The sequence below is a fragment of the Gadus chalcogrammus genome, chromosome 8, assembly GCF_026213295.1.
Source record: "Gadus chalcogrammus isolate NIFS_2021 chromosome 8, NIFS_Gcha_1.0, whole genome shotgun sequence".
In the NCBI taxonomy this organism is placed as follows: Eukaryota; Metazoa; Chordata; class Actinopteri; order Gadiformes; family Gadidae; genus Gadus; species Gadus chalcogrammus.
The window spans coordinates 20028963-20054593 of record NC_079419.1 but is presented as its reverse complement, the minus strand read 5'-3'; the positions used below and the strand labels follow the sequence as shown (position 1 = coordinate 20054593).

At 44.5% G+C, this 25631-nt stretch overlaps 1 protein-coding gene across 2 annotated transcripts; it reads right to left on the bottom strand.

The window, feature by feature from the left end:
* Positions 1–1270: 1270 nt before the first annotated feature.
* LOC130387343 (polyamine-transporting ATPase 13A3-like) lies at positions 1271–25631 on the bottom strand. 2 transcript variants are annotated; one of them, XM_056596372.1, is made up of 33 exons: positions 25307–25631; positions 24076–24145; positions 23564–23737; positions 21982–22161; positions 21526–21596; positions 21145–21228; positions 20546–20615; positions 20279–20413; positions 19773–19845; positions 18959–19090; positions 18292–18459; positions 17696–17853; positions 17130–17318; positions 16404–16465; positions 15880–16030; positions 15369–15491; positions 15180–15197; positions 14910–15060; positions 14332–14452; positions 12324–12448; positions 11623–11810; positions 10624–10761; positions 10221–10300; positions 10026–10068; positions 9682–9791; positions 9134–9230; positions 7836–7908; positions 7042–7219; positions 6103–6293; positions 5679–5767; positions 4986–5066; positions 4695–4793; positions 1271–4153 (listed from the first exon to the last, which is right to left on the bottom strand). In XM_056596372.1, exons 2-33 carry the CDS (start codon positions 24124–24126, stop codon positions 3971–3973), a joined length of 3786 nt encoding a protein of 1261 aa, XP_056452347.1. In that variant the 5' UTR covers positions 24127–24145; positions 25307–25631; the 3' UTR covers positions 1271–3970. The 2 variants fall into 2 exon arrangements, with proteins under 2 accessions (XP_056452347.1, XP_056452348.1); XM_056596373.1 differs by lacking the exon at positions 4695–4793.

Genomic DNA, 25631 nt, shown 5'->3' with positions numbered 1-25631 from the left:
CTTCGGTTTATGCGTAATTGGGACTAATTTAGACGTCATGTAAGGTGAATGATTCGATTTGATTTGATGGGATTCAGCAGAAGGTATAGGTCTCTTGACCGGGATGCCTAAAGGTCAAGCTGCGGACCATGCAACCCTCCCGTTGGTTCCAGGGAGCCTGGGAGTGGGAGCCGGTTCTTGCTACATGTCACACTGACTGATCGTTGTGACGCCGTGCTCGGTCTCCCTGGTGTGTGTGCGCAGGACCTCAAGGCTTAGCGGGATCTTCGTCGTAAAGCTAAGGCAACGCAAACAGAATGTGTCCACAGACACAAACATTGAAAACACCACTCTAACAAAAACGTATCGAGGTGTAAGGAAAAAAATCTGGGAGGCGGGGGGGGGGGGGGAGTCTGAGCACAAGCTTGATAGAAGGCCTCGTGGCAACGCGGCCCACTGTGAGAAATAAAGGCTGTGTGCTTTGGCCTCTTCAGGTCCCCCCCAGCAGCGGCCCATCTGTTCCACGGCTGCTCCAAAGCAATACAGCACAGCACACACAAGCCCCGATATCGCTTTGTCCAGGGGGCAACACTATCCTGCAGACGACATCGCAAACACGCCCGGGCCTTGTGCACGATCTTGCTGCCGCTGCCGCGCGTGTTTACCCAAAAGATGATCCGCAGAGAGAGAGGAGGAAGACATGAGCACATGAATTCATGACCCCTCCTCATCCTCATCATGAATATTCCCAAACAAGCCTCTTCCCAGATTTGTGGGAGATCCCTTTCACTGGCGCTGCTTAGGAGTTCGGACCCCCTTTCCCCCACTCATTCAAAGCGCCCCCCCCCCCCCCCCCCCCCCATGCCCCCCACCTCTAAATCCACCCATTCACTGGGCCGTATAGTCCCTGATCTCCACATGAAATGATACCCCTCTTTCTCCTCCACTCTGGTGGCTTTAAGCACCCATATGCCAGCCAGCGCGGAGCCCATAACTGATCAGGGAGACGTGGCTGAACAAGTGCGGCCAAGGTCAGCCCCCCCATGAAGTGGGCAAGGGTGGCTTAATATACGCAGTTATTATATGGGGGCATGTGCTGTGGGAGGCTGGTGTTGTTGTGATCACCACATGCTTTTATGTGTAGTATTGCAGCTCTGATGGATGATAAATAGCGATGAGGAATCACTGACGTAATGTCTGTCTGCCATAAAAGACTCATGTAAGAAGAAAACCTGAATTGAACGCCTTCTCACAGAGTTCAAAATCAGACAACAGACAATCCGTTCTTTGCGATAATCAGCTTCTTTAATTAAAACAGCATTCAGCCACATTGTAAATTGTATTAAAAAAATTTCAATAAACTTAAAAATGTGTTTTATTCAAGAATATATCTTTGTGTTATTGTCTAAATTCACATCTTATCCAGATGGATCGTTCTTCCACAAATACACACATACACTCTACCTCGCTCTCTCTCAACGTCACACACGTGTCTTCCACGGGAAGTAGTACAATCAGACTGCTCTCCATTGCTTCATATAAACACATATAAAACGAAAGATTGGAATGATTTCAGTCTTTTTAACAATCATGTCAAATAGAAAAATAGACCTAGACAAAATGGGCCAGGTTCTAAGTAAACATCAACCCTAGGTTTTCAAAGGCTCCTATTTAACCACGAGGTGTGACCGATCAATCAGCCTACCAGTTGGTCCAGTCCAGATCGGGGTTGGTTGGTAGACCCTGATCGGGTTGGTCGGTTGATATATTCATGGTACTGGGTGGACACACCCCCGTAGGATGTCACTAGAGGCTTGATTTTATTGAATGGATTGGAATGTTAAATCAAAATCAAACCTGGTCTTAAAATCTGAGCCCTTCATTAACAATAATTATTATTATTATTATATTGTTTATATATACAGCCTGTTTCATTGGCAGGGACAATCTCAAGGTGTTATAAAAATACTATCCATCATTATCTTAATCATTATTAAACAATGTTTTGTCCTTGTATGGAGAGGGGAAGGAACACTGACGCCTTGTTCACACTACATGCGTCCGTCGACGGATGACCGAGGGCGTATCTCACGTATAGGGGACTAGTCATTGTAGACGCATACTGCAGCCAGTCAAATTGCTTCCCTCCAGGGATGGGAAACTGGCGGCCCGCATCCTCACTCAGTGCGGCCCGCATCCTCACTCAGTCAGGCCCGCACATAATAAAAAAATAATAATAAAAAAAAATAATAATAATTGATCGAGTTACAGAAAACTCGGTCAAGAAAGATGAGAAGAATTCATAGAATTCGAAGGCAAACCCATGCGTCTAGTTTGCTTAGAAGCGATATCAGTCATTAAAGATATCCACTTAAGTCTTCACTACAACTACTACAACTGCTTGTTGGGTTTGAGTTCATTGAGTTGTTGCACTTAATGTTGGGCCACTGTTTTTCAGTTTTTTGACTTCATTGAATGATGATGTATGTGAGCCCTTTGCACTGATAAAAATACTGACCATTCATGTGGCTGTTTCAGCATGGAAAACGTGAAATGAATGTATGTTGGATCAATTAACATACCGTACATAGGTTATGATTCTGGATGATTTTTTAAGTAGTGGCCATCCCCAAAATGCACCAAAATACAGGAAATCATATCTACCAAATTCAAAATTGTGTAGCTTCTCTCAGCTCACGTTTAGTTGAAGTGTGCAGTCATGTGGCCCTCCAGTGGTTATGATGAAAAATGTGGACCTCTTTATCATGAAAGTTGCCCATCCCTGCTCTACAAAGACGATGTGTGGATATAAATACAAAAGATGACACAAACAACAGGTGAATAAAAACAATCCTATCATTCCACATTTCTTTAAAAAAATTTAAGGAACAGATTTTTCCTGCTTTTTCCTGCTCGTTATTGCAAAATGGATCCAGGAAACGCGTGCAGTGTACCGCGATCTGATTGGCCGACGGATCCGGCGCTGCCTGAAAAGTTGAACATTTCTGAACTATTTGACGAATGCCACGAAGCCGAATGGACGGACGAACCCACAATGCATTTCGTGAGTGCCCCATGCAAAATCAATGAGATCGGTCGACGGACGGAGGTAGTGTGAACAAGCCCGGTGAGATGCTACCTGTAACTCTCCAAAAGTCTTAGAAATTATGGTTATTCACAGATTAAGAGCAAGGCCTTTGTTCCAAAGGCCACATAAAATAAAGTATTTTGTTGCAAATGATTTTGAAATGTATTCTGGCTGTGCATTCATTCTGCGTAGCGCAGTGTGCTCAGACTTTATCCTGCGGCACACTACTAAGTCATTCAGAAAAAAACGCTAATCCAAGGGTCAGTAGTTTCAGTTCAACATGTTTGTTCACATTAATAGACGTATATTTAACTCACAAACACACAAACGCACACACACTCCTACCACACACCCACACACACATACACAGAAATGTTCTCGTACTGGACTTTTGAACCACATGGACGGTTCTGTCTGGATGCTGGTGCGGCCTTGCTTGCTAGCAAAATTAAAGAGTAAACCAGAGTCCACTGCATAGTCACATTCAGGGTCTTCATTCAAGTATTGGATTAAGGTTTGTTCACACTAAAAGCCAAGGAATTTTTGTCACGGCGCATATTCATACAAAGTCAATGCAGAGACATGAATATTTTTTCCGCTTCAGGACAATTCTACTCGGGCGAACAACGCATTCTGCCTCATTCACGTGTTCACTTGGGTTGGAATATTTGAACTTTGGCACAAATCGTAGATGCTGAAGCACTCGCGTGATAAAGTTTGAGGTTGCGTGAGTAGGAAATTGGCTTGGCTTTTGATGTGAAGGCACTAGGCTATAGTCTGTGGTTGGTCAATTAGCCAGCGAGGGTAAACATTGGTTTGACACTGGATATAAATCTATAAAAACGGGAGACACATGGTTCAAATTATGGAGGGATGTTATCCATGAGTCACCAGCGAATGGGGTCACATGGGATCCGAGAGGTCCGGTTGGGAGGGGTTAGCGAAGGTGACGGCGGAAGGCGTCGGCGGCCATGTTGGATCGTCCCGCAGCTCCAGCGACAGTTGCTTGTAGCAGGCCTTGGGAGGCCTGTGTCTGCGGCAGAAGAGCCAGGATAGGAAGGCAGAGGCCCAGCGGTCGTTGGCCAACTGTAAAAAGGGTTGAGACAAGGAGAGGAAGTGGGCGAGCAAGAACACATAGAATGTGGTAGAGAGTCATTTCCTTTCCAGAAAACAGTAGAATTGAAGAATTTTCTAGTCATGGTTCGGATCTTACAAGTGATCAATGATAGCAAGAAATAGGGATTGTGTCTGCTTAATGTAAGTACTTCAGAAGACGAGTACGCTGTATGTACATGGTGACCAGGCCAATTCCACCATCAGACATACAATTTGCTATCCAAGATTGTTTTTATTTTAATGAACCAGGGAAGTGGTGCTAATTATAATGGTTGATTGGCATATGTTGTATGAAAACATAAATCTTGATCAGGTCAACCAGAAACATAATCCAAGTGAAAATGACCATGATTTATCATTATGAAATCAAGCTGATTCAAAATTGAAATGAAACAAATGATTTACTATGAACTGCATTGTAGAACAAGATTGAAATTGGTCAAATTGCCTCTCAATGTGTAAAAAGTGGGAGCGGACAGCAGTGTCAGAGGATGTAGTGAGTGATCCCGACCTGTGGGGGCGCTGTGGGGGGAGAGCGGGTGGCCTGACTGACATCCTGTGTGTCCCGGCTGAACACCAGCCTCCACAGGAGGATGTCCAGCACTAAGGTCTAGGCGCGGTTTCGGATGGTTTTAAGGAAGCAAGACAATGCAGCTGATTGAATACGGAGGATTTGGCATTTTTCAACCAATCACAACACCGGCAAAGAAACACAACACCAGCAAAGATAGGAAGAAGGAAGTATGAAAGAGATAGGTTCATGATAAAAGCAACAATATTTCCTGATTTGAATGAATCCTACCTCCAGGACGAAGGACACAGCTGCGTTCGCTATGATAATCATGGCCAGCGTCACGCGCCAGTCCTGGGGAACGCACACGATCTGAGGACCGGAGGGAGCCAGATCACACACACACACACACACACACATTTATATTTAACTTTAGGGAATTTAACTGACACTTCGATCCAAAGCGACTTGCAATAATTACTTTTTCAGAAGAAGGTGAAACAATATATCGCTGTCTGTACAGTAAGGCACAGTACACAGTACACACACACACACACACACACACACACACACACACACACACAGCTTTACTGGGAATAGCAGCCCCACAGGCACAGCTCCAGACGGGCCAGCACAGCATTCTGCACTATCCCGGGCAGGGGGCGTGCTGCCTGGTTGGTCTTTGTTTTGACTCCTAGTTCAAATATACTGGGTTCAATCCCCCATGTTCACAGCCTCACCTGTAAGCATTCTACAGCAGGACGCCCTCTTCCCTACCTGCTCCTCAGTGTGATCTATCTGAAGGGGAGGGTCAGATGAACAGAACTCGATGAGACAAGGAGTCCCATTCTTTGGTTGGTCCGGGAGAACAACGCCGTTCCTTACCTCACTCTATAAGCTGCCCTCATTCACCGTAACACAGTAAACCTCCCGATTACCTAACAATAACACACTTTGTTAACCTGTGTTAGTGAGCGGGTGTACCTCAAGGAAGCTGTCAATGGCAGGCAGAGGGTGCAGCAGGATGAGGAAGAGGAAGATGTACAGGCTGATGCAGGCCAGCATGAATTGCCCTAGTGAAATAAAACACAACAGAGAAGATGACAGAGGAGTGGGACCTGGATGCATGGCTGACAGTTCTGCTCATTATTCTTTCTTTCATTTCAGTCATTTGTTCATTTGAAACTTTGAATCTGTTGAATTTAATGAAATGTCCTATAAATAGAGTCAAATTTATGAATTGCGCTATCAATAAAGTCGAGTTGAATGAATTGTGCTATAAATAAAGTTGAGAGTTGAATGAGAGTTGAATGGGAGCTGAATGAGAGCTGAATGCGAGTTCAATGAAATGCGCTCCAATGTGCTGCATGAAGAAGGTTGAGTTGAATGTCTCAATAAGGTTCCTCACAGTTCCTGTAGCTGGGCAGCCTGAAGGGCTTCCCCTTGGAGAAGACGATGGCCACGGCCAGGTACTGGAAGGTGGACACGTAGAACAGCGTGGTGTTCTCGTAGTTACGGATGTTCTTGTGGTCGTGGGGCCCCGTGGTCGCGTTGGCCCCGTGGGACGGACCCCCGGGGCCCGCCGAGACGTTACAGGCACTTGAGGAGGAGAGGAGAGGCGAGCAGAGGGAATGAAGGAAGGAAGGGACAAAGGAAAGAGACAGACAGACAGATATATTGATAGACAGACAAGCAAGATATCAGATAAAGATAGACATGAGACAATTATTAGAAAGGTAATATTAAGCAACAATAGGGGCAAAGCAACCATTTATTGTCAGTGGCAAAATAATCAGACAAATGTGTTAATATAGTCCATGTTTTTTTTCTTTTTTGATAACAATATTATTAATGTTTTTAATAACGCTGATTAACAACAGTGATATACCCAATAGTAAGTATTAAAATGTTAATAGTGTTACTAATGTCTAAATAATGCTGTTAACGTTGGTAAAAACAGTGGTGTTAATGTGTTTCTAATGCTGTATAGATTGGTAATAACAATGTTGATCATGTATTCATAATGCTGTATAGATTGGTAATAACAGTGTTGATCATGTATTCATAATGCTGTATAGATTGGTAATAACAGTGTTGATCATGTATTCATAATGCTGTATAGATTGGTAATAACAGTGTTGATCATGTATTCACAATGCTGTATAGATTGGTAATAACAGTGTTGATCATGTATTCATAATGCTGTATAGATTGGTAATAACAGTGTTGATCATGTATTCATAATGCTGTATAGATTGGTAATAACTGTTGATCATGTATTCATAGTGCTGTATAGATTGGTAATAACAGTGTTGATCATGTATTTATGATGTAACATAATCCTTACTTGGAGAGGGGGGTCCAGACGTGGTACCAGGCCTGCTGCCGGACCAGCAGGAAGGCCAGGACCTGGAAGGCCAGGCAGGTGAGGATCTGGGTGAGGACCGAGAAGAGCAGCGGGCCCGAGATCAGCCCAGAGGGGGGGCGCTGAGACACCAGCTCCCTCCAGGCCGGGTTCAGGCTCACTGGGGGGGGGGGAGGAGCCAAGAGCCCGCTGTCAGTTCATTGGTTCAGCCATTTGGTTAGTGAGTCAAAACAGAGTAAGGATTAATAATAGTAGGATGGATGAGTGGATGCATGGCTGACAATTTATGCTCTTTTCTTTCTTTCATTTCAGTCATTTATTTATTTGAAACTTTGATTCAGTGGAATTGAATGAAATGTCCAATAAATAAAGTTGCAATATAAATAAAGTTTAAGGGAAGGAAATGTCCTATAAATAAAGTGGAGTTGAAAGCTGTGCTGTAGTTTAATAATAGTGTTGTGTTAGTCTGTGTTATTTCTTTGATTGATCTAAACCTCACTTGTAACTTGCTTTGGATTAAAGAGTTTGCGCGGTGGCTGGGTGTATTGCCTAAATGTAAATCTGATAATGATTCAGTCTCATAAAACCTAAATTCCAAGGGTCTTTCCCCTCATTTGGAGGAGGATGGAAGGAATCATCAGTCAATATATTTGTGATATTCGTAAAGTATAGTTTGACCCCAGATCTCGTCATTCTCAATGTTGGGACATCATATGAATGAAGTGTCTCGCTACAGAGGGGCCGAGTGTCAGGGTGGATGCATGTGTTGTTCTCACTAGTGAAGACGATGAGCAGGATGATGGCGATGTCGATGAACAGGAACTGGAAGTCTCCCAGGTTGCTGAGGATCTGCACAAGGAAAGGACAAATCCAAATGGTAATTAAATTAAATTATACAAACTGGATAAAGTATTCAGTATGTACATACTTATTTTGTATGCAAGATGTTTATCGCTTCAATAAACCCTGATTTGTTTAATTCCAAACCCGTGTTGTTCACATCCAATGTGAAATTGGTTTGACGCTGTGACAAATTTGACGATAAAGTGAACATGCAAAAAAAAAAGTCATGTTAAATATCAGGACATTTAAAAAAAACACAGAATATCGGTTAAACTGTTTAGCGTTCAAACAAGATGTACACATTCTTGGAAGAAGGCTTAAGAACGAGTTACACAAACGCTATTGTTTCGCAAAGTTCCTTCGCCCCCTCCCCTCGCTTGGTTCTCACACCCAGGCTGATTAACCCCCGGTCGGCTGCGGGGAGGGAGATTAATGCGGCTACCTCCCAGGGAGAAATCAATCATTTACATCTAGTCGTTTGGCATCTGATGCTCTAATCCTCTGAGATTCACAGAGGCGACGTTCCCAGCATAGCATCGATATCGGACACTCTTCGAAGTTCTAAATATGCACAGGCAAGTTAAGAAAAGCAACCACTGGTCAGAGCCGAAGAGCTATATGAATCATAAACCAAAGTAAAACTATTTATTTATTCATTTGTATCAATATGTTTTATTATTGGTAGTCAAGTGCACTGTAGATGGGTACAGATATGTTTTAAACCCCTGTGCTAAATCATTCAAAGAGGATCATTAGCAGACCACAAAGGGCATTATTCCAGGCGGGGGGATAGTGTGGTGGCTACTGGCTAGGCTGTGGGACCCCCACCTGTAGGCCACCAGTCACTGTAGGTCGCTCTAGATGGAAGCCAAGCACATGGTATACTTACAATAAGAGTATAACAGGGGAAAACTGTAGTACTACAGGGTACTGTTTATGTATTACTACATGGTGCTGTATGTGTAGTAATAGATGGTACTGTGTGTGTAGTACTACATGGTACTGTGTGTGTGTAGTACTATGTGGTACTGTGTGTGTAGCACCACGTGGTACTGTGTGTGTAGTACTAAGTGGTACAGTGTGCGTAGCACTACGTGGTAGTATGTGTAGCACTATGTGGTAGAGTGTGTGTAGTACTACGTGGTACTGTGTGTGTAGTAATAGATGGTAGTGTGTGTGTAGCACTACGTGGTACTGTGTGTAGCACTACGTGGTACTGTGTACTACGTACCGAGTACAGCAGGGTGACGCTGACGTACTGGATGATGCTGTACAGGGCCATGAACTTGAAGACGCAGAAGGACGTGATGAGAGCAGCACGGCCCTCCCTGGGAACCAATCAGAAGGCTGCCGTTTAGACCAGGAAGTGTTGTCATGTCTACAATGATGTCACTTGACGTGATCATTTTTGCCTCCTGTAAATAGGCACCATATTCTTCAAATTAGGATCCCCTATTGGGAGCAGTTTTAGCGTTTCGTGTTTTTGAATAATTTTTCCATTTCTTCTTGCCCAGCCTTCATTATCTAATTGCAACATTTGCAATAAATATACATGGCTACATTATGGCAACGTGAGGTGGGTCAGACATTTGTGAGGCTAGCTTTCCCTTCTGATGACGCATATCTATATCTATATCTTTATGCATTAAATAATAACACATCTCCTTGTATTGGCCGGCCTCTTCTAGAGAAGGGATGTGACGGGGTGTGACGGGTGTGATGGGATGTGATGGGGTGTGATTTGGTGTGACGGGGTGTGATGAGGTGTGATGAAGCCACCTGATGAGGTTTGGGACACAGGAGATGTTGGGGGTGGTGGAGGTGAAGGGAGAGGCCACTGAAGCCTCCAACTCAGACAGAGAGATCCCACTGTGAGCCCTCTTCAACGCCTGAGATAGCACCAGATAGCACGAGAGAGAGAGAGAGAGAGAGAGAGAGAGAGAGAGAGAGAGAGAGAGAGAGAGAGAGAGAGAGAGAGAGAGAGAGAGAGAGAGAGAGAGAGAGAGAGAGAGAGAGAGAGAGAGACATTATATTTGTTGTATGTTTAAGGAATGATGTGAACATGCCAATAAACTGGCTGTTCCATGAGCATTCGGTTACCAATGAAAGTAATCCATACTCACCCCACAGTCATTAGCCCCATCGCCACACATTCCAACGATGTAGCTGAAGAACCAGAAAACAAGACACCACTTTCTAGTGAACCCATTTGAATGACACATTTTCAAACATTACACTAGCATGACAGAAGACTACTGCATGGGTATCAATACACAGATGTACTGAACATGGCATCAGAAGGAGAGACAGGGACTCACTCCACACTCTGAAGGACCTCCACCAGGTGGGTCTTCTGGTCGGGAGCCATGCGGGCGAACACTGTCGCTCTCAGCACAAGCTGGAACAGCGCCCCCGTGTGGACAGAACCATGAGTTACAACACACAATCACAGCGCTGGGACGCAGCAGAAGGTGGGTTTCTTTGGGGTCTGTTTTTATGCACACACCACAAAGTATACTTAAGCAGCTAAAAAAATGTCATGCTATATAAACAAGGAAGTATAAATCAGGGGAATTATTTAATCAACCAAACATCAATTAAACATTGTTGTGCTAATAATAATAGCAATCAAACATTGATTGGTAAGTAAACTAACACATAAATGATGCTGAATGACTGACATGAAAGACTGAATCAATGAACCGATTGATCAGCGCTCACCTTGGGCACTATCTCGGGGAAGTGTTCGGTGATGATGGCGAAGGCTCTGCCGCTCACGGCAAAGTGGAAGTCCTGGGCGTCTCCGTCCAGCAGCCCACCGCCCAGCCCCTCCTCTAGCCTGGAGTCCTGTGGAGGGAGCTGGCGAAGCAGACAACACTGCCCACGGTCAACTTCATGGGAGGCAGCTGCAGCCCACCACACCACATCGAAACACGGGCCTGATTCACCCAGCGGCCATCTTGGCTCCGTCTCCACACCATATCAAAACACCTTATTCACCTAGAAGCCATCTTGGCTCCATCATTTGTATGGTACACCAGCATTACGAGTTGCAAGTGGGGAAATCTTCCAGCTTTCTTGCGGCATTTCACGGAGGAACGCCCCCTTTCGGTCGGTCCCACACAGGATTCTTAGAGTATACCGAGTTCAGTAAGGCTGACCGTACGAGAAACTACAAAAAACAAACATTTTGCAATTCCTAATAACAACGAAGGCGGCCATGTTTGATGTTGTGAATGACGTCAAGACGGACAAGCTCTCAATTATACCAGAGTTTCCAACCTGGAAATCGTTTAATTAATTAATTATCGTTTTTATTATACATTTTTAACAAGTTGGAGGCTGTTTTTTTCAGGGTTCAAAGTTTAAGCATTAACCCAGATGGGTCCAAGACCGCCGCTAGGAGACTGGACCAGTTGGAAAGTGACTTATATCTATGTTTTGTGTAATCAATCAGATGCTTTTATCCAAGGTATCACTGAATGTTAGATACATGTTGTTAAGGAGCAGGTATCTCGCTCAAGAATGCCTGACAGTAGGCTGCAGATCAGGGTTTCAAACCCTGTGAGTCAAATACACAAATCTGTCATTGATCTCTGTGATCTTCCTTGGTCCAAAACTGTGTTCATAAGCTAGGGTTCATCAAAGTATGAAGTATGAAGTAGCAATTCATTCAATTCCTAAATGATCTGCCAAATCTACCGGCTCATGTTGCTATACCTTGGTCTTGCTTGGTCCTAGCTGGTGGTCCTTGCTAGTGCCGGGGTCTGGGTTCTCTGTGTAGCACCACATGATGCTGGCTGGTTGGACATCTTTAGGGGGCGTTGCCTCGGCGATGATGACCCTGTCCCGAGGACGGATCATCCCACAGTCCCGGGCCACAGATATAGCCGTCAGCATGTTGTCCCCTGAACCACAGGGTGGGTAGAGTTTGAGTTGAATTCAACACTGAACAGAGTCAGACAACATCACACACATATACAAAGAGAGGGTCAAGAACATGAGATTCACAAAGGGCCTCTCCATTTGATGTTAGCTCTGTATCCAAACACTATCAGACATGTAGGGTGTTACATTTTGCAAATATGCCTTACAACCAACGGAATCAATGTTGGCTAACCACTACTGAATAGGCTGTACCCACTCTGTGTTTGATAACAACAGTTTTATACAGAGCTGTATAGACTAGGTGTAATAGCTGTAATGTCAAGATACAGTTCTGTAATTGATGTTGGAAATGTGTGATTAAATCTCAAGAGGGGAGGGCCAAATCGGCCAGGGTTCATGAAAGAATGCATCCTGAGGCATTGAGGATCAATCTCTTATGGTACAATACATGGTGCATATCTTTTGAACAGTACCACTGTGAACTACACAAAAAAAAAGTTTGAATTCTTAAATACATATGAGGTTTATCTGACCTGTGACCATCAACGTGCGGATATCAGCTCTCTGTAAGTCCTGCAGGACTCCAGCAGACTCAGACTTCAGCTTGTTCTGCATGATGATCAGCCCCAGGAAGTCCATGTTGGTCTCTATCTGGTCCCTGGGAGCCACACAGGACACACAATCACCCCCCTGTCACATGATGGGTCACATACATGGTTACATATTACATACGCATACGGTTCATTTGTAATGCTCCCGATTTTGTATAATTATATTTACTTATGATTTGTCTGAACAGCTTCCTCTTTTCAAAGGGACTTGAACTCAGATCCATGTCGCTAAAGGGGTTATATCATGCTTTTTCGACTTTTCCCTTTGCTTTAGACTGTATATGACGTATGTATACATGTTTGACGTCTGCTAAAGGAGAAAGTCTGAGCCAGGGGGAGTAGTCGGCCCACAGAGAACGCCCCTCAGTGCGTCAAATAGCTTGTTGGCGCTAGGGATGGGAATTGATAAGAATTTCACGATTCCGATTCCGATTCTGCTTATCGATCCGATTCCTTATCGATTCTCTTATCGATTCTCATTGGGTGAGAAAATAAGTATAAATGTGTTTGTTTGCATTACATCTCTTTTATATCTGATCAGAAGTGCTTCTAGTATTAGGAAATTTTACATTTTCAAATCAATTGGTCTAGAAGAAAAAATATATGTTTCGCTTTTTAAGCCCAAATGCCATCATTATGTGCCATACAACTAAAAACACAGACTGAAAACAGCCAAGTAAGAGCTTGTGCCTTTTGGAATTCTAAAAGTGCTCATTTGCATTCAACTTGTAACAAAATTAAACTGACATAAACAAAATGAAGCATTGATTAGACAGAGATGTATTAGATGGGCCTACCTAATAAACCGTTGGAACACATAAGACCGGAAACCATAGCAATGCCGGTAAACAAACCCCGAGAAGCCCAATCCCTATGAGAGCACCCCACGCTACGGCCATCCGGAGGCGACAGAGCTGTTGGCCGTGATATTATATATACAATTATAATATAGTATATAATATATTATATACTATTATATATAGAGCTCCGGGAGTCGCAAACTGCAACAATCACTTTCTCCTCCATTCCGCGGTTCACCCGGACTGCTGCACTGAGTTTGACGGCTGAACGCGGATTGGCTGTTACGTTACACATGTCACTCAGTTATCACGCTGTTGAACGCTGATTGGCTGTCATCACGACAAAAGCTTGTCATCGGTTTTCTCCCGCGAAAAACTCGCCCTTATACGCGTCTCTACGTTCACTTTGTATGGGATCTTGTCGCCCCGTCGCGTTTGGTGTGAACGCACAATGCGACATGTTTGCTGCCTTCTGAACCAAATCAAAGCAGCGTGTGTGTGACGTCACGACGCATTTACCGCGACCGGAACCGATAAGCGGAATCGTTAAGCAGGCTTGCTAACGATTCCAAGGAATCGGTTGACTCGGAACCGGTTCTGAACAAGAACCGGTTCTCGATTCCCATCCCTAGTTGGCGCTCAAACTTTACTTCTGTACCAGTGTGACGTCAGACAGTGCAGTGGGCGGTGCTGAAGTGCAGAAGTCGTGCATAAAATGACCCCCGAATTTGCGACACACGAGCAAAGCGTTCGACCAATCACAACAGAGTGGGAGTTCTGACCAATCACGGCAGACTGGGCACCTCGGGAGGGGGGCCTTAAAGCGACATGATACAAAACACAACGTTTTTTAAAGATGCTGAAATTGGTTTTGCAGAAATAAACTGTGTGAGAATAATAAGGGGTATTGTTTACATACAGGCATGTTACCTTATTCTAGAAGTACCCACAAATGCAATTATTAACCCTAAAAAAGCATGACATTGGTTAGTTGGTATTCATGTGTTGATTAGTTGGTATTCATGTGTTGGTTAGTTGGTATTCATGTGTTGGTTAGTTGGTATTCATGTGTTGGTTAGTTGTTAGTGATGTGTTAGTTGGTATTCCTGGGCTGTGCTGGTTTGTCTGACCTGTTGAGGTTCTGCACCCTGTGCCAGGAGAGCTTGGGCTCCAGCTGGCGGTGGGCCAGGGCGATGACCCTGAAGCCCTTCCTGGTGTAGGCCTCCAGAGTCTCCCCGAAGCTCTCCGGAACTGCACGCCACGGGGAACACAAGAGATTAACAACCAAACCACAACAACGCCAAACAATGTGCTCATTTTAGAGGCCTTTGATCCAGACATCTGCTTCAAAGGCAAAGAGACAGAAGGAGGTTTAATCTGGATTTTAAGTGACAGATGACTGAGGGATATCAGTATCCAACGATGGCGTGAAGTAACCCCAAGATATAAACAACCGCGTCTTTTGCTCAATTTAGTAATACAAAAAAAAGACATGTCATCCCATGTAGCAACCTTATATGAGAACAGAAAAACGTTGCCTCAACATCAGCCGATCAATTGATAAGATAAGAATTTATCGCCACCTGTAGAGGCCTAAAGTAGCTTATGAACATCGATATGGATGAGGAATGTGAAGTGTGTCCAGCCTAGAAGCCTCCGGTCCAGTCCTAGATGGGCCCTGGTGGGCGGCCCCCTGTCGGTAGCCCACCTGAGTCCTCCGTGCAGAGCTTGGCCACCACCTCTGGCGCCCCCTTCAGGTAGGAGTCCATGTGTTTCTCGCCCAGCCGCCGCACCACCACGCTCATCCTCTGCAGCGCCGACGAGAAGGGGAACTGACGCACGATGCCCACCTCGTAGCGCTGGGGGACACAGGGCGGACCCCTCAAGGCGGGGCCCATCAGAGCACGGGGCCCCTCAATTTGGACCGGTCACACGGGCACTCAGCGGTAAACAAAAAGTAGAAAAGGATTTAACTCACCGAAAGCTCAGACAGCTCCTGGAACGAAGGGCAGAAGGATTCATTAATGAATCATTCTGTACTCAAAATAATATTCACTGGTTGTCTTTTATTAATATTTGTCACTCATGTAGATAGAGTAGACGTTTGTCTGTAATACCCTGCCCAGAGTGGGCAGGCGGGTCGGTGGGAGGCTGAAGCCCCTGGTACCATGGTTTCAGAGAGGGTGAAGTTCTGCTGGGCCTCAGACACCAGGTGCTTGGGGGGTCGGACCACCGTGGGCATGATGGGGTTATGGAGCGCCGTCTCCTCCTCGGTGGGCTCCTCTAGGGTCTAAGAGGAACGACCGTTGGTGTCAATCATTATGGACTACTATACGTTATCTGTGTCCTAGCACTAGGATAGCAAACCGATCTAGAACGTAGCGGGGATGTTAAATGTTACCGTCTCTCTGCTGCCCAATATTTCGTACCGACAACTGGATTGACTGAATAAATGTAAAACTGAATAAATGTGAGTTGCCACTAACGTTAAACAGACAAGGATAAGAGTTATGAAACCTTCACGAGAATAGAACATGTCACGCCAAAAAGATGATCAGATAATATTAATAATGTAACAAGAATATGTCTGTCTTGATGTCTCTAATGAATCTCTATTCATTAGAGTCTCATGAATCAGCCTGTCGTCTAAAAGGCTGTTCTAGCGTCACATGACCCACCCATCCGGTGACGCTGAACATCTTGAGGTCCAGGGGGTCTCCGGACAGCTCTCCGTTGATGTTGGTCAGCGAGTGGCAGGACGCCATGCACACCACGAAGGGCGTGAACACCAAGCTCTCCTTCGACGGGTCGAACTCGGCCGGGGAAAACCTGCGGGCGGGTGACGGAGGAAAGGCATGCGGTCAACAAGAAAAAGGATTTTCTTATGAAGCTGCTCGAGAGAAACGCCGTCGCCATGGGAGACACATCTCTGCGAGCACAGGGAGATGCATGGAGGGCGCGGGAGGGGCGAGGAGGTGCGCTTGATTTCGGTCAGGGTCGGACCGGCAACAGCAGAGGACGGAGTCATTCAGTGACAGCAGTGGAAGCGGAAGATTGTGTTTACAGACTCTCTCTCCCTTACTGGTCAGCAGTCCAGTGACACCTGCATACACCTGCCGGTGTATGCAGGTGTCACTGGACTGCTGACCAGTAAGGGAGTGAGAGTCTGTACACACATGCGCTCTCGGAGGGAGGCGCTGACCTGCCGTGCTCCGCTCTCTGAACGCCCCACAGGTCCAGGCCGTCCTCCGTCAGCGTCCCCGTCTGTGGAGACACGGGGCCACAGCCGTCAGGTTAGAGCCTATAGGCTGTGGGGTTTGGTTTGGAAGTAAGAGGGGATCAAATTTGGGATCAAATAAACCCTTTCCTTGAATGGTGCCCGGTTGTGAAGTGTCATTTCAATCCATTGTCTGATGGGTTACCTCCCTACCACGTCTATGAATTAAGGGTCGTAACAGCCAGCTACGGTCGCCGTTCAATAGACAACAGCTACAGCTGAGTCAACCGGTCTGCAGACCCCACGTCGGGAAAAGCTGTGTTCGGGGTGTCGAAACCCACTGGAGAACACCATGTTTTAGTTTGGCCAGATGGATTTTGGCATACGTGCTCCACGGAGTAGTGGGAGTTGTCTATGAACACCATCAAAAGTATTTTATAATATTTGAAGATCCTCATACGGAACTATTCCCTATTCTATAAGCCTTGGCCCCCTGGAGGAAGGAGCCAAGGGTTGGGGGGGGGGTCTCCTAGCCCTTTAGCAGGCTTAGTGTTTGAGGGCGCGTCCTATAGTATGGCCCAGTGAAGAGTTGTTTTTTTTTCACTGGGATTTAAGGCTATCCGAATAAAAGACCCTACTTTAAATCCCTCGACCTGACTTCCAATTCGAACCTCCAAACCAGTGCAGCCGTAGCCATGACAACGAGCTGACCTTGTCGAAGCAGACCAGGTTGAGCTGTCCACACATGTTGATCCTCTGGGGGCTGATGCAGAAGATGCCGAGGCGCTTCAGGCGCCGCTGGGCGTAGACCACGCCCGCCGTCATGGCGGCGGGCAGGGCGGGGGGGACCGTGATGGTGATGATGTCCAGGGACTCGATGATGATGGTTTTGGCGGGAACCTGGAGAGAAGAAGAGCAGAGTGAAAAGACACGCGACGTTCTGGAGATGGATCCCTAACGCTGTTATTTGGTACGACTTCCTCATTCAGCAGGGGCTTGGATCCATGACTGAGCAGGTTGGGGCTCGGACATCTTGCTCATGGAGGCCTGCGAGTCGACTGCTACTACTACTGAGTAGACTGCTACTACTACTGAGTAGACTGTGGACTTGGCAGATCGGACCCTGCCTCCAACACCCTGGCCGATACACACTACAGTTTATGATACGTTAAAGCGGAGTGATAAAGCAATAGCAATCATCATCTTCAAGGCATACAGAGAAGGACATCAAAAGCAATATCTTTCTGATGGCCAAAGCTATACGTGGCTCTAACTACCTGGTTGATGATGCTGAGCACGATGGTGTAGATGAACCCGATCATGGCCACGCCCACCAGGCACAGCAGGAAGAGGTAGGCGTCGCGGTACAGCTTGAAGTCCGTGGGCTTGGGGTACAGGATGGAGCGCACCAGCTGGCCCTTCTCTGTGTTGAAGCCTGAGGGAGGTGGAGGGCCAGCCAGTCAATTATGTTTTTAGTATTCAGAGCCCAGTGCTTTTGTAGCCACAAAGTAAAGAAATAGAACAGCTAGCATTGTTACTCGTCCTGTTGGCCGTCTTTTCACACCCTTTTTTTATTTATAATCGTTTTTGTTCTGTTTTAAAGACTATATTTTGGATAGCCTTGACAATCCTACAGGACTTTGGCTAGGTTGACCATGGATACATTTTAGCTAAATATTAATGACTTGTCACCAAGCCAAAACAAACAATTCAAACAACTTATGTCAGCAGAATCTTTTCCTGATTGCAGTATAACTTCCTCCACAGATAGTGGAAACCATATCTCCTGTTATCTACCCATCTAGTAGGTGGAAGAAAGAGGGAGCGACATGACTCCTGGCCCTAGTGGGTGCAGCCAGCCAGGGTTCCTCACCGGTGGTGACCACCACAGCCTTGACCAGCTGGCCGGTGTAGAAGCGGCTCTGTATGACCTGGGTGCCACAGAACAGGGTGTATCTCTTGTGCTCCTCTGTGCTGTAGGTGGAGGCCCCCTCCGACCCGGAGCTGGGAAGGGCCGTCTTGGTGACGGGCACACTCTCACCTGGTGGAGGAAAGCAGCAACGAGATAGGATGTGAAGTTATAATAACTGCTTTAAAATGGTTGATTTCCTTTTTCTTTCTTTTTTCATGTTTTCCATGAACACTCATACTTTTAACAGTTTTCTGCTGTGCTAACATAATTGCACAAGGGTTTTCTTATCATCAATTATCGTTTACACACAATTAGCTAAACAATGTACCATTAGAACACAGTAGATGGTTGATGGTCACTGGAAATGGGCCTCAGTACACCTATGTAGATATTCCATTAAAAACCCTACAATAGTCATTTACCAAATTAACAGTGTCTGGAATGTATTTCTGATTCATATCATGTTATATTCATTGAAAAAAACTGTGCTTTTCTTTCAAAAACAGGGACATTTCAAAGTGACCCCAAACTTTCGAACGGTAGTGAACATACACACATATATAAATTGTTACTTTATTATTATTTTTTTTTTATGTAATAAGATAGATAATATAATAGGTATACTGACCTGTCAGCATGCTCTCGTTGACTATGCTGGTTCCTGACACTAGCACAGCATCGCAAGGCATGATCATCCCATTGGCTGGGATGACGATGACATCACCAGGGACCAGCTCTGTGGACATGGCCTCCTCCAATTCTGGGACGAAAACCACAAAAAGGTCCCGGACTCTTGAGTCGATAAAACTTTCACTCCAGTGTTCATTTCAGCCCAAATAGGGTTGATTAAAAAATGTTTTATCTGCTTTTAAAACGGTTAGATTCTTTTGAAGGCGTATTTGTGGACCCCAGACTTTGTCGGGGGGTCGGTAGTCAAGCTGAGAGGGTGTAGACACGCTCAAGGAGCAGCAGGGTTCTTTCATAGCTCCTGATGTTATATTCAGAGTGTAAAATATACATATTCCCCTGTACATAGTTTGGTCTGGGACGATAATATCTGCCCATTGTGCACTAATCTGTGGATCATCTGGACTATACTGCTGCAACTCGTTGTTCCCAATAATATACATTCCATAAATGAATACCCTAAACGTGTTTTTTTCATTATAGCAGAGTTTTCTGTGTTGTTATTGACTAGGGTCACTGGAACTCTGTAAGGGTCAAAGTGGGGTCACACGCTGGAAAAGTTTGGGACAGTCTGCTGTCATCCATTATTTTAATAAAATTGATGAAGTTTCTCTTTCAACCAACTGCCCTATCAGTTTTATTTATTTATCTATTTTTCTATAATATTTTTTATTTCATTATGTTGCTTTTGGCAAATATTGTACCTTGAATTATTAAAAAGCTTCTCATCAGAGGAGCTGGGATGTATAGCATACCTTTATCTCCTCTGCAGACGGTCACACGGACCACACTGTGGGCCGCCACCATGTTGTGAAGCATGACGTATTGCTGGGAAAGCGGAGAAAGCCATGTGTTCAATACATTCTCAGTCAAACAACAGACGTCGGCCACTTGGCTTAAAGCTTGTCTTGAGTGGTGGTTTTCTAATGGCTGCACACCGTACTCCATTTAGAAAAATGTAACAGTTTCCGGGGTGCAAAAGTGTTCAATGTATTTGATAAAAATATATATATCCTTGTTTAAAAAAGGTCATGATGACATTGTGTGTTTAGCCCATTTTCGAGGAAATAAATGTACCTGGTTTGAACTGTATAAAAGTGGGTCGCAACTTAATACCATGGGAAAAGGTGGGTCCCAAGGCCAGAGGAGTTGAGATCAACTGGTTTGAAGTATATATCAATACCAATGTTACACTACAAATAATAATTCCCATTGGACAAAAGCTTGTGTTTCATGTAAAATTAGTAAATACCAAACTGACCTTCTTGATAGTATACAGTGAGGTGGCTATGGATATCACAGACATGAAGACTATGGCCGAAGCGTAGTAGTAATAAGAATCAAAGCTCCACAGAATCACACTGAAGAGCTGGAAGATGTAGAACGGATTCAACACCTAGAGAGAGCGAGAGAAAGCGAGAGAGAGAGAGAGCGAGAGAGCGAGAGCGAGAGCGAGAGAGAGAGAGATTAAGTTTTCAGTGAGTATTTATATTAGAGAAGAGAAGTACAGCTTTAATTCTCAACGCACCTCCTTGATGAGAAGTTCAAATAAAGACGGAACTCTGACGGCAATTTCATTCTCCTCAAAAAACAACCTCCTGTCAAAAGTTAAAAAAAATTAAGATGAACCAATTATTCAAGATAAATCTGTAAATAATCAATTGAATGGGTGTTTTCATAGAGAGGTGTATGTTGGAATGAGCAGCAATATTTGGAATAGCATATGGTAGCATTGTTGCTGAAGTAGTCTGCCCAACAACAGTGGACAGAAAAACAAATACATGAAGCCAGAGTATGAGTATGTGTGTTGGAGGAGTGGGTTGATGAATGTGTGCACGTGTGTGTTTATGGGTTTCTGTAGGCTGAGATGGAATGAAGGGATGGGGGTCAAATGGAAAGCAACACACAAAAGAGCGGGAAGATTGGAGTCTTCGTCTGTCCTATGGGGTGTGTGTTTGTGACTGTGTGTGTGTGTGTGTGTGTGTGTGTGTGTGTGTGTGTGTGTGTGTGTGTGTGTGTGTGTGTGTGTGTGTGTGTGTGTGTGTGTGTGTGTGTGTGTGTGTGTGTGTGTGTGTGTGTGTGTGTGTGTGCTTCCATGCTAATTTGTAGATGTACATCCATACATACCTATAGGCCTGCAAGTGCTTACTGGGACCTGAGCTGAGTTCAGAGTGAATACCAGCACAGCTCACTTTCATATCCTCCAAACCTCTGTAAAATCCACACACACACACACACACACACACACACACACACACACACACACACACACACACACACACACACACACACACACACACACACACACACACACACAAAGTATTCAGTATTCATTCATTCAATATTTGAATTCATCTTTATGGCAGTCGCATGCATGAGGGTCACTATTGAGCCCTTATGAATACAGCCAGTGATAAGCCACTCCACTGTGTGGTCCCCCCTATTGAATTCATGAATAAACAAAGCACATTCAGTGTATATATTGAGGTTGTTCAGCGGCACGCTTACTTGTACGTTTCAAAGTTCTGTATGTCATCACTCCAGTAATACTTGATACTGTGGTGACTGAAGAAATGGACCTGAGCAGAACCAGAGGAGAGCAGAGATGAACTGTTGGACATTTACAGAGAAGCCATAATGGATGTCTTTGTCCAACATCCTTATTGATGAATGATCAAAATGTCAGTAAATCTGTTGTGATGGCGATATAAATAGTATTGGACACAGTTAGGGTTCACTGAAATCCTTGATAAAAACTATAAAAGGTACATACTGAAATTATATTAAACTTAAAATACCTTCAAATGCAGCTACATTTTTTTGCATATGTTTATAAAATGCCTTTTGTAGAATGTCATGAATTAATAGGTTTATATGATATCTATACCATTATAATAACAGTATTTTGACCTCAACATAGTAACAGGATTGCACCAGGAACGGCTAGCCGTGTTGAGCAGGTACCGGTACAAGCTGGTTGTGGGGGAACATCCCGCAGCAGTCCCCCTGCTCAGTGGACAGGCTGGGGGCCCCTTCTCCGTTAGAGAGCCCGTCCCCGGCGCACGGAGGCACCGCGTCAAAGGGCCTCTTTCCCGGGGCCAGCATCACGTGCACTGTGACCCGGAACCACTGCCTGAACTCATCCTGTGGTGACGACACAGAACCATCATCTGACGGGCATTCACAATTGTTTTTGGTCTTAAATTAACCATGAACAGAGTTGTGGGTGAAGTTAAGCGAATTTATGTGACGATATTGTCAATTGTTTTATCATATTTACTCGATCCTACTTTTAACATACGATTTTATCCAAGTCGAAAATTTACGTTGGAAACACTAAAATCATACTAACGAGTTAGAGTGACGAACATTCATGTGTTACATGAGCAGGTTCCTCCAAAGCATGAGTGCTATCGGCATCCGGGACGCAAGGTCTCATTATTGTATTAGTAATAAAGTTGTTCAGCAACAAAGTTGCGCTCTAAGGAGAACTTATTTAACTTTGTATATCTCATTCTACTTCCTACATGTTCTACTTTGTACAACTCATTCAACTCCCTACAACATGTTCTACTTTCTACAAGGATTCTACTTCCTACAACATGTTCTACTTTGTACAAGGTTTCTACTTTCTACAACACGTTCTACTTTCTACAAGGATTCTACTTTCTACAACACGTTCTACTTTCTACAAGGATTCTACCTCCTACAACATGTTCTACTTTCTACAAGGATTCTACTTCCTACAACATGTTCTACTTTCTACAAGGATTCTACTTGCTACAACACGTTCTACTTTCTACAAGGATTCTACTTCCTACAACATGTTCTACTTTCTACAAGGATTCTACTTGCTACAACATGTTCTACTTTCTACAAGGATTCTACTTCCTACAACACGTTCTACTTTCTACAAAGATTCTACTTTCTACAACACGTTCTACTTTCTACAAGGATTCTACCTCCTACAACATGTTCTACTTTCTACAAGGATTCTACTTCCTACAACATGTTCTACTTTCTACAAGGATTCTACTTGCTACAACATGTTCTACTTTCTACAAGGATTCTACTTCCTACAACATGTTCTACTTTGTACAAGGTTTCTACTTTCTACAACACGTTCTACTTTCTACAAAGATTCTACTTTCTACAACACGTTCTACTTTCTACAAGGATTCTACCTCCTACAACATGTTCTACTTTCTACAAGGATTCTACTTCCTACAACATGTTCTACTTTCTACAAGGATTCTACTTGCTACAACATGTTCTACTTTCTACAAGTATTCTACTTCCTACAACATGTTCTACTTTCTACAAGGATTCTACTTGCTACAACACGTTCTACTTTCTACAAGGATTCTACGTGCTACAACACGTTCTACTTTCTACAAGGATTCTACTTCCTACAACATGTTCTACTTTCTACAAGGATTCTACTTGCTACAACACGTTCTACTTTCTACCTTACACCCCGGTGTGGCTGAGGGCTCTCAGAGGCCTACATTGGCACGGTGATGAGGGGTAATGTGCTGTGACCCACCGTGGCCCGCAGCAGCAGGGTGCGGGCGTCTCTGAGGGGGGAGGCGTTGCAGGTGGCCTTCACCCTCCACTCAGGCAGCCAGTACAGCAGCAGCAGGAGGAGCCCCCCCGAAGCCGCCGCCCCGAACCCCACCAGGACCCTCTTCCACACACACGGCCGGTACGCCCACACCTCCTGCCAACCCAGTGTCACAGTGCTACAGGGTTATGATGAGGCCTTCGATCGCCGTGACTCTGAGTCATGAATCATGTACTGGCAAAGACTGAATTCATAGATTATCAATCAATCAATCCTTTATTTAACCAGGTAGAAATTCACAGTGTATCCGTGGATACCTATTGTTATTTTATAACTATAACTGAATTATGAATCGCTTACTTATGTGTATGTTCATTTTCCGAACCATGCTGTATAAATGATCAAATATATAAATGTAACAAGTTGTAAACTAAATGATTAGTCTATAGTAGGCCAGACTAAATAGGTGTTAAAGGATTCAAAGAAAATGTCACCATCTCATCCTCCTGGCCCTGGTTGATGAGCTTCATCTCCGACGTCACCATTCCAACAGAGAAACCACGGCTACACACAGAACAAGAGCAGTGTTGAATGATCGCATCTTCGTTTGATCAAGTCATGGTGAATATATCACTCCTGATCAGACAAGGAGGTTCTTGACCAGGTGTCGATAGGCCAACTTTACTACTTAGGAGAGCAATAAACGCTGTGTTATTTAGTTGCTGATTAAATAACACATTTGATAAGGTAAATCGTGTGACCATCAGAAAGTGGGTGCACGATCTGGTCAGCTTTCTGCAGCTTAAATCATTACTGATGGATTCCCTTTCAACGGTGGTCAACAAATCCGTAAGCAAAGTCATAAACCCTGAGTGCAGCTGAGCAGGCTGGAGCCAAAGTCCGAACCCCCGTCGCCATCTGCATGATAACTTGTTGCTTGGGAATGCAGCATGAGGTGCTTATAAAAGAGGCTCAAACCGAGACACTTAATATATCGACAGGTCGGACACTGTGACACTCATTGCATTTATGAATAACATTTTCTATAAAAACACGAGAAGAAAGTTATTCAAGAGTTATTACTTGTTACATATTGCATTGTACCAGTAGGCCTATCATAACATGGGATTTGGTTATTTAACGATAGGATTCGGACAATGTTGTAAACAGTGTTAATCATTAAAAGGAGATCATTGTTTGTGTGTTGTGATATAGGTCAGGAGAACATAGGACAAGGGGAAAGACTCGCTGAGGTTCTGGGTTCGAGTCCCCAGCATGTCTCTGTTGATCGTGAAGCTGCATCCCGTACTATAAACTGAGATGCACCTCAGGTTGTCTCATATTTAAATGTCATTTACTTTTTAAAAACGAACCTTTAATGACTTGAATTGAAATGGTTAAGGCTATGCGTTTAGGCTATGGTCGCAATATTCGGTATCACTGCTTGACTAAACAAGTTTATACGATATGTTGGTATAAAACAACTTTGTCAAAGAGTTTAAATGAAAAAGCAGATGTAACGTGCAAAGGAAAAGCGTGTTCAGCCCGTTTGCACAACGATCGAAACCTCAAATCGGTGCAAGTCTTCTGGATGCATTAGAGTAGACCATCGAGTCCAACTCGAGTCCTTTTGAGTTCACCCGCTTATATATTTACCTCTGGCGAGTTCACCTGTGTGTAGAGCACATCATGCATGAGCCGCTCCAACAGGGCTATTCAACTTACCAATTATTTCCTTGAACATGCAAAACAGTGCATTGCAAGAATGATGGTTTCCCGCGCCCGTCAGATATCTATCAACATGATCCAACACGGGCCCAATATTGATGTGCAGTATGATATTCCACGCGGCTTGCAGACCATGCGAGACCCGCTCCGCTCCAACCACTCACCATTCACAACCAGTGACGAGGAAGTGGACTACAGGATGTGAGGTCATTGGGGGACACGCTTTTTCTAATTTTAAGATATGAAAGGTTTTATCCTTTTGTTGAGTAAGACTGGAAAGTATGGGAGAGAGAAGACATGCAGCAAAGGACGAAGGACAGGA

Bases quoted from the DNA above. Each gene is read 5' to 3' on its own strand.
- LOC130387343 (XM_056596372.1), bottom strand. From the start codon at position 24,126: ATGGTGACGTCGGAGATGAAGCTCATCAACCAGGGCCAGGAGGATGAG. The intron at 18,460-18,958 runs GTCAGTATACCT...TTCCTCCACCAG, and splicing joins CAACGAGAGCATGCTGACAG to GTGAGAGTGTGCCCGTCACC. The intron at 17,854-18,291 runs GTGAGGAACCCT...CACCTCCCTCAG, and splicing joins GGCTGTGGTGGTCACCACCG to GCTTCAACACAGAGAAGGGC.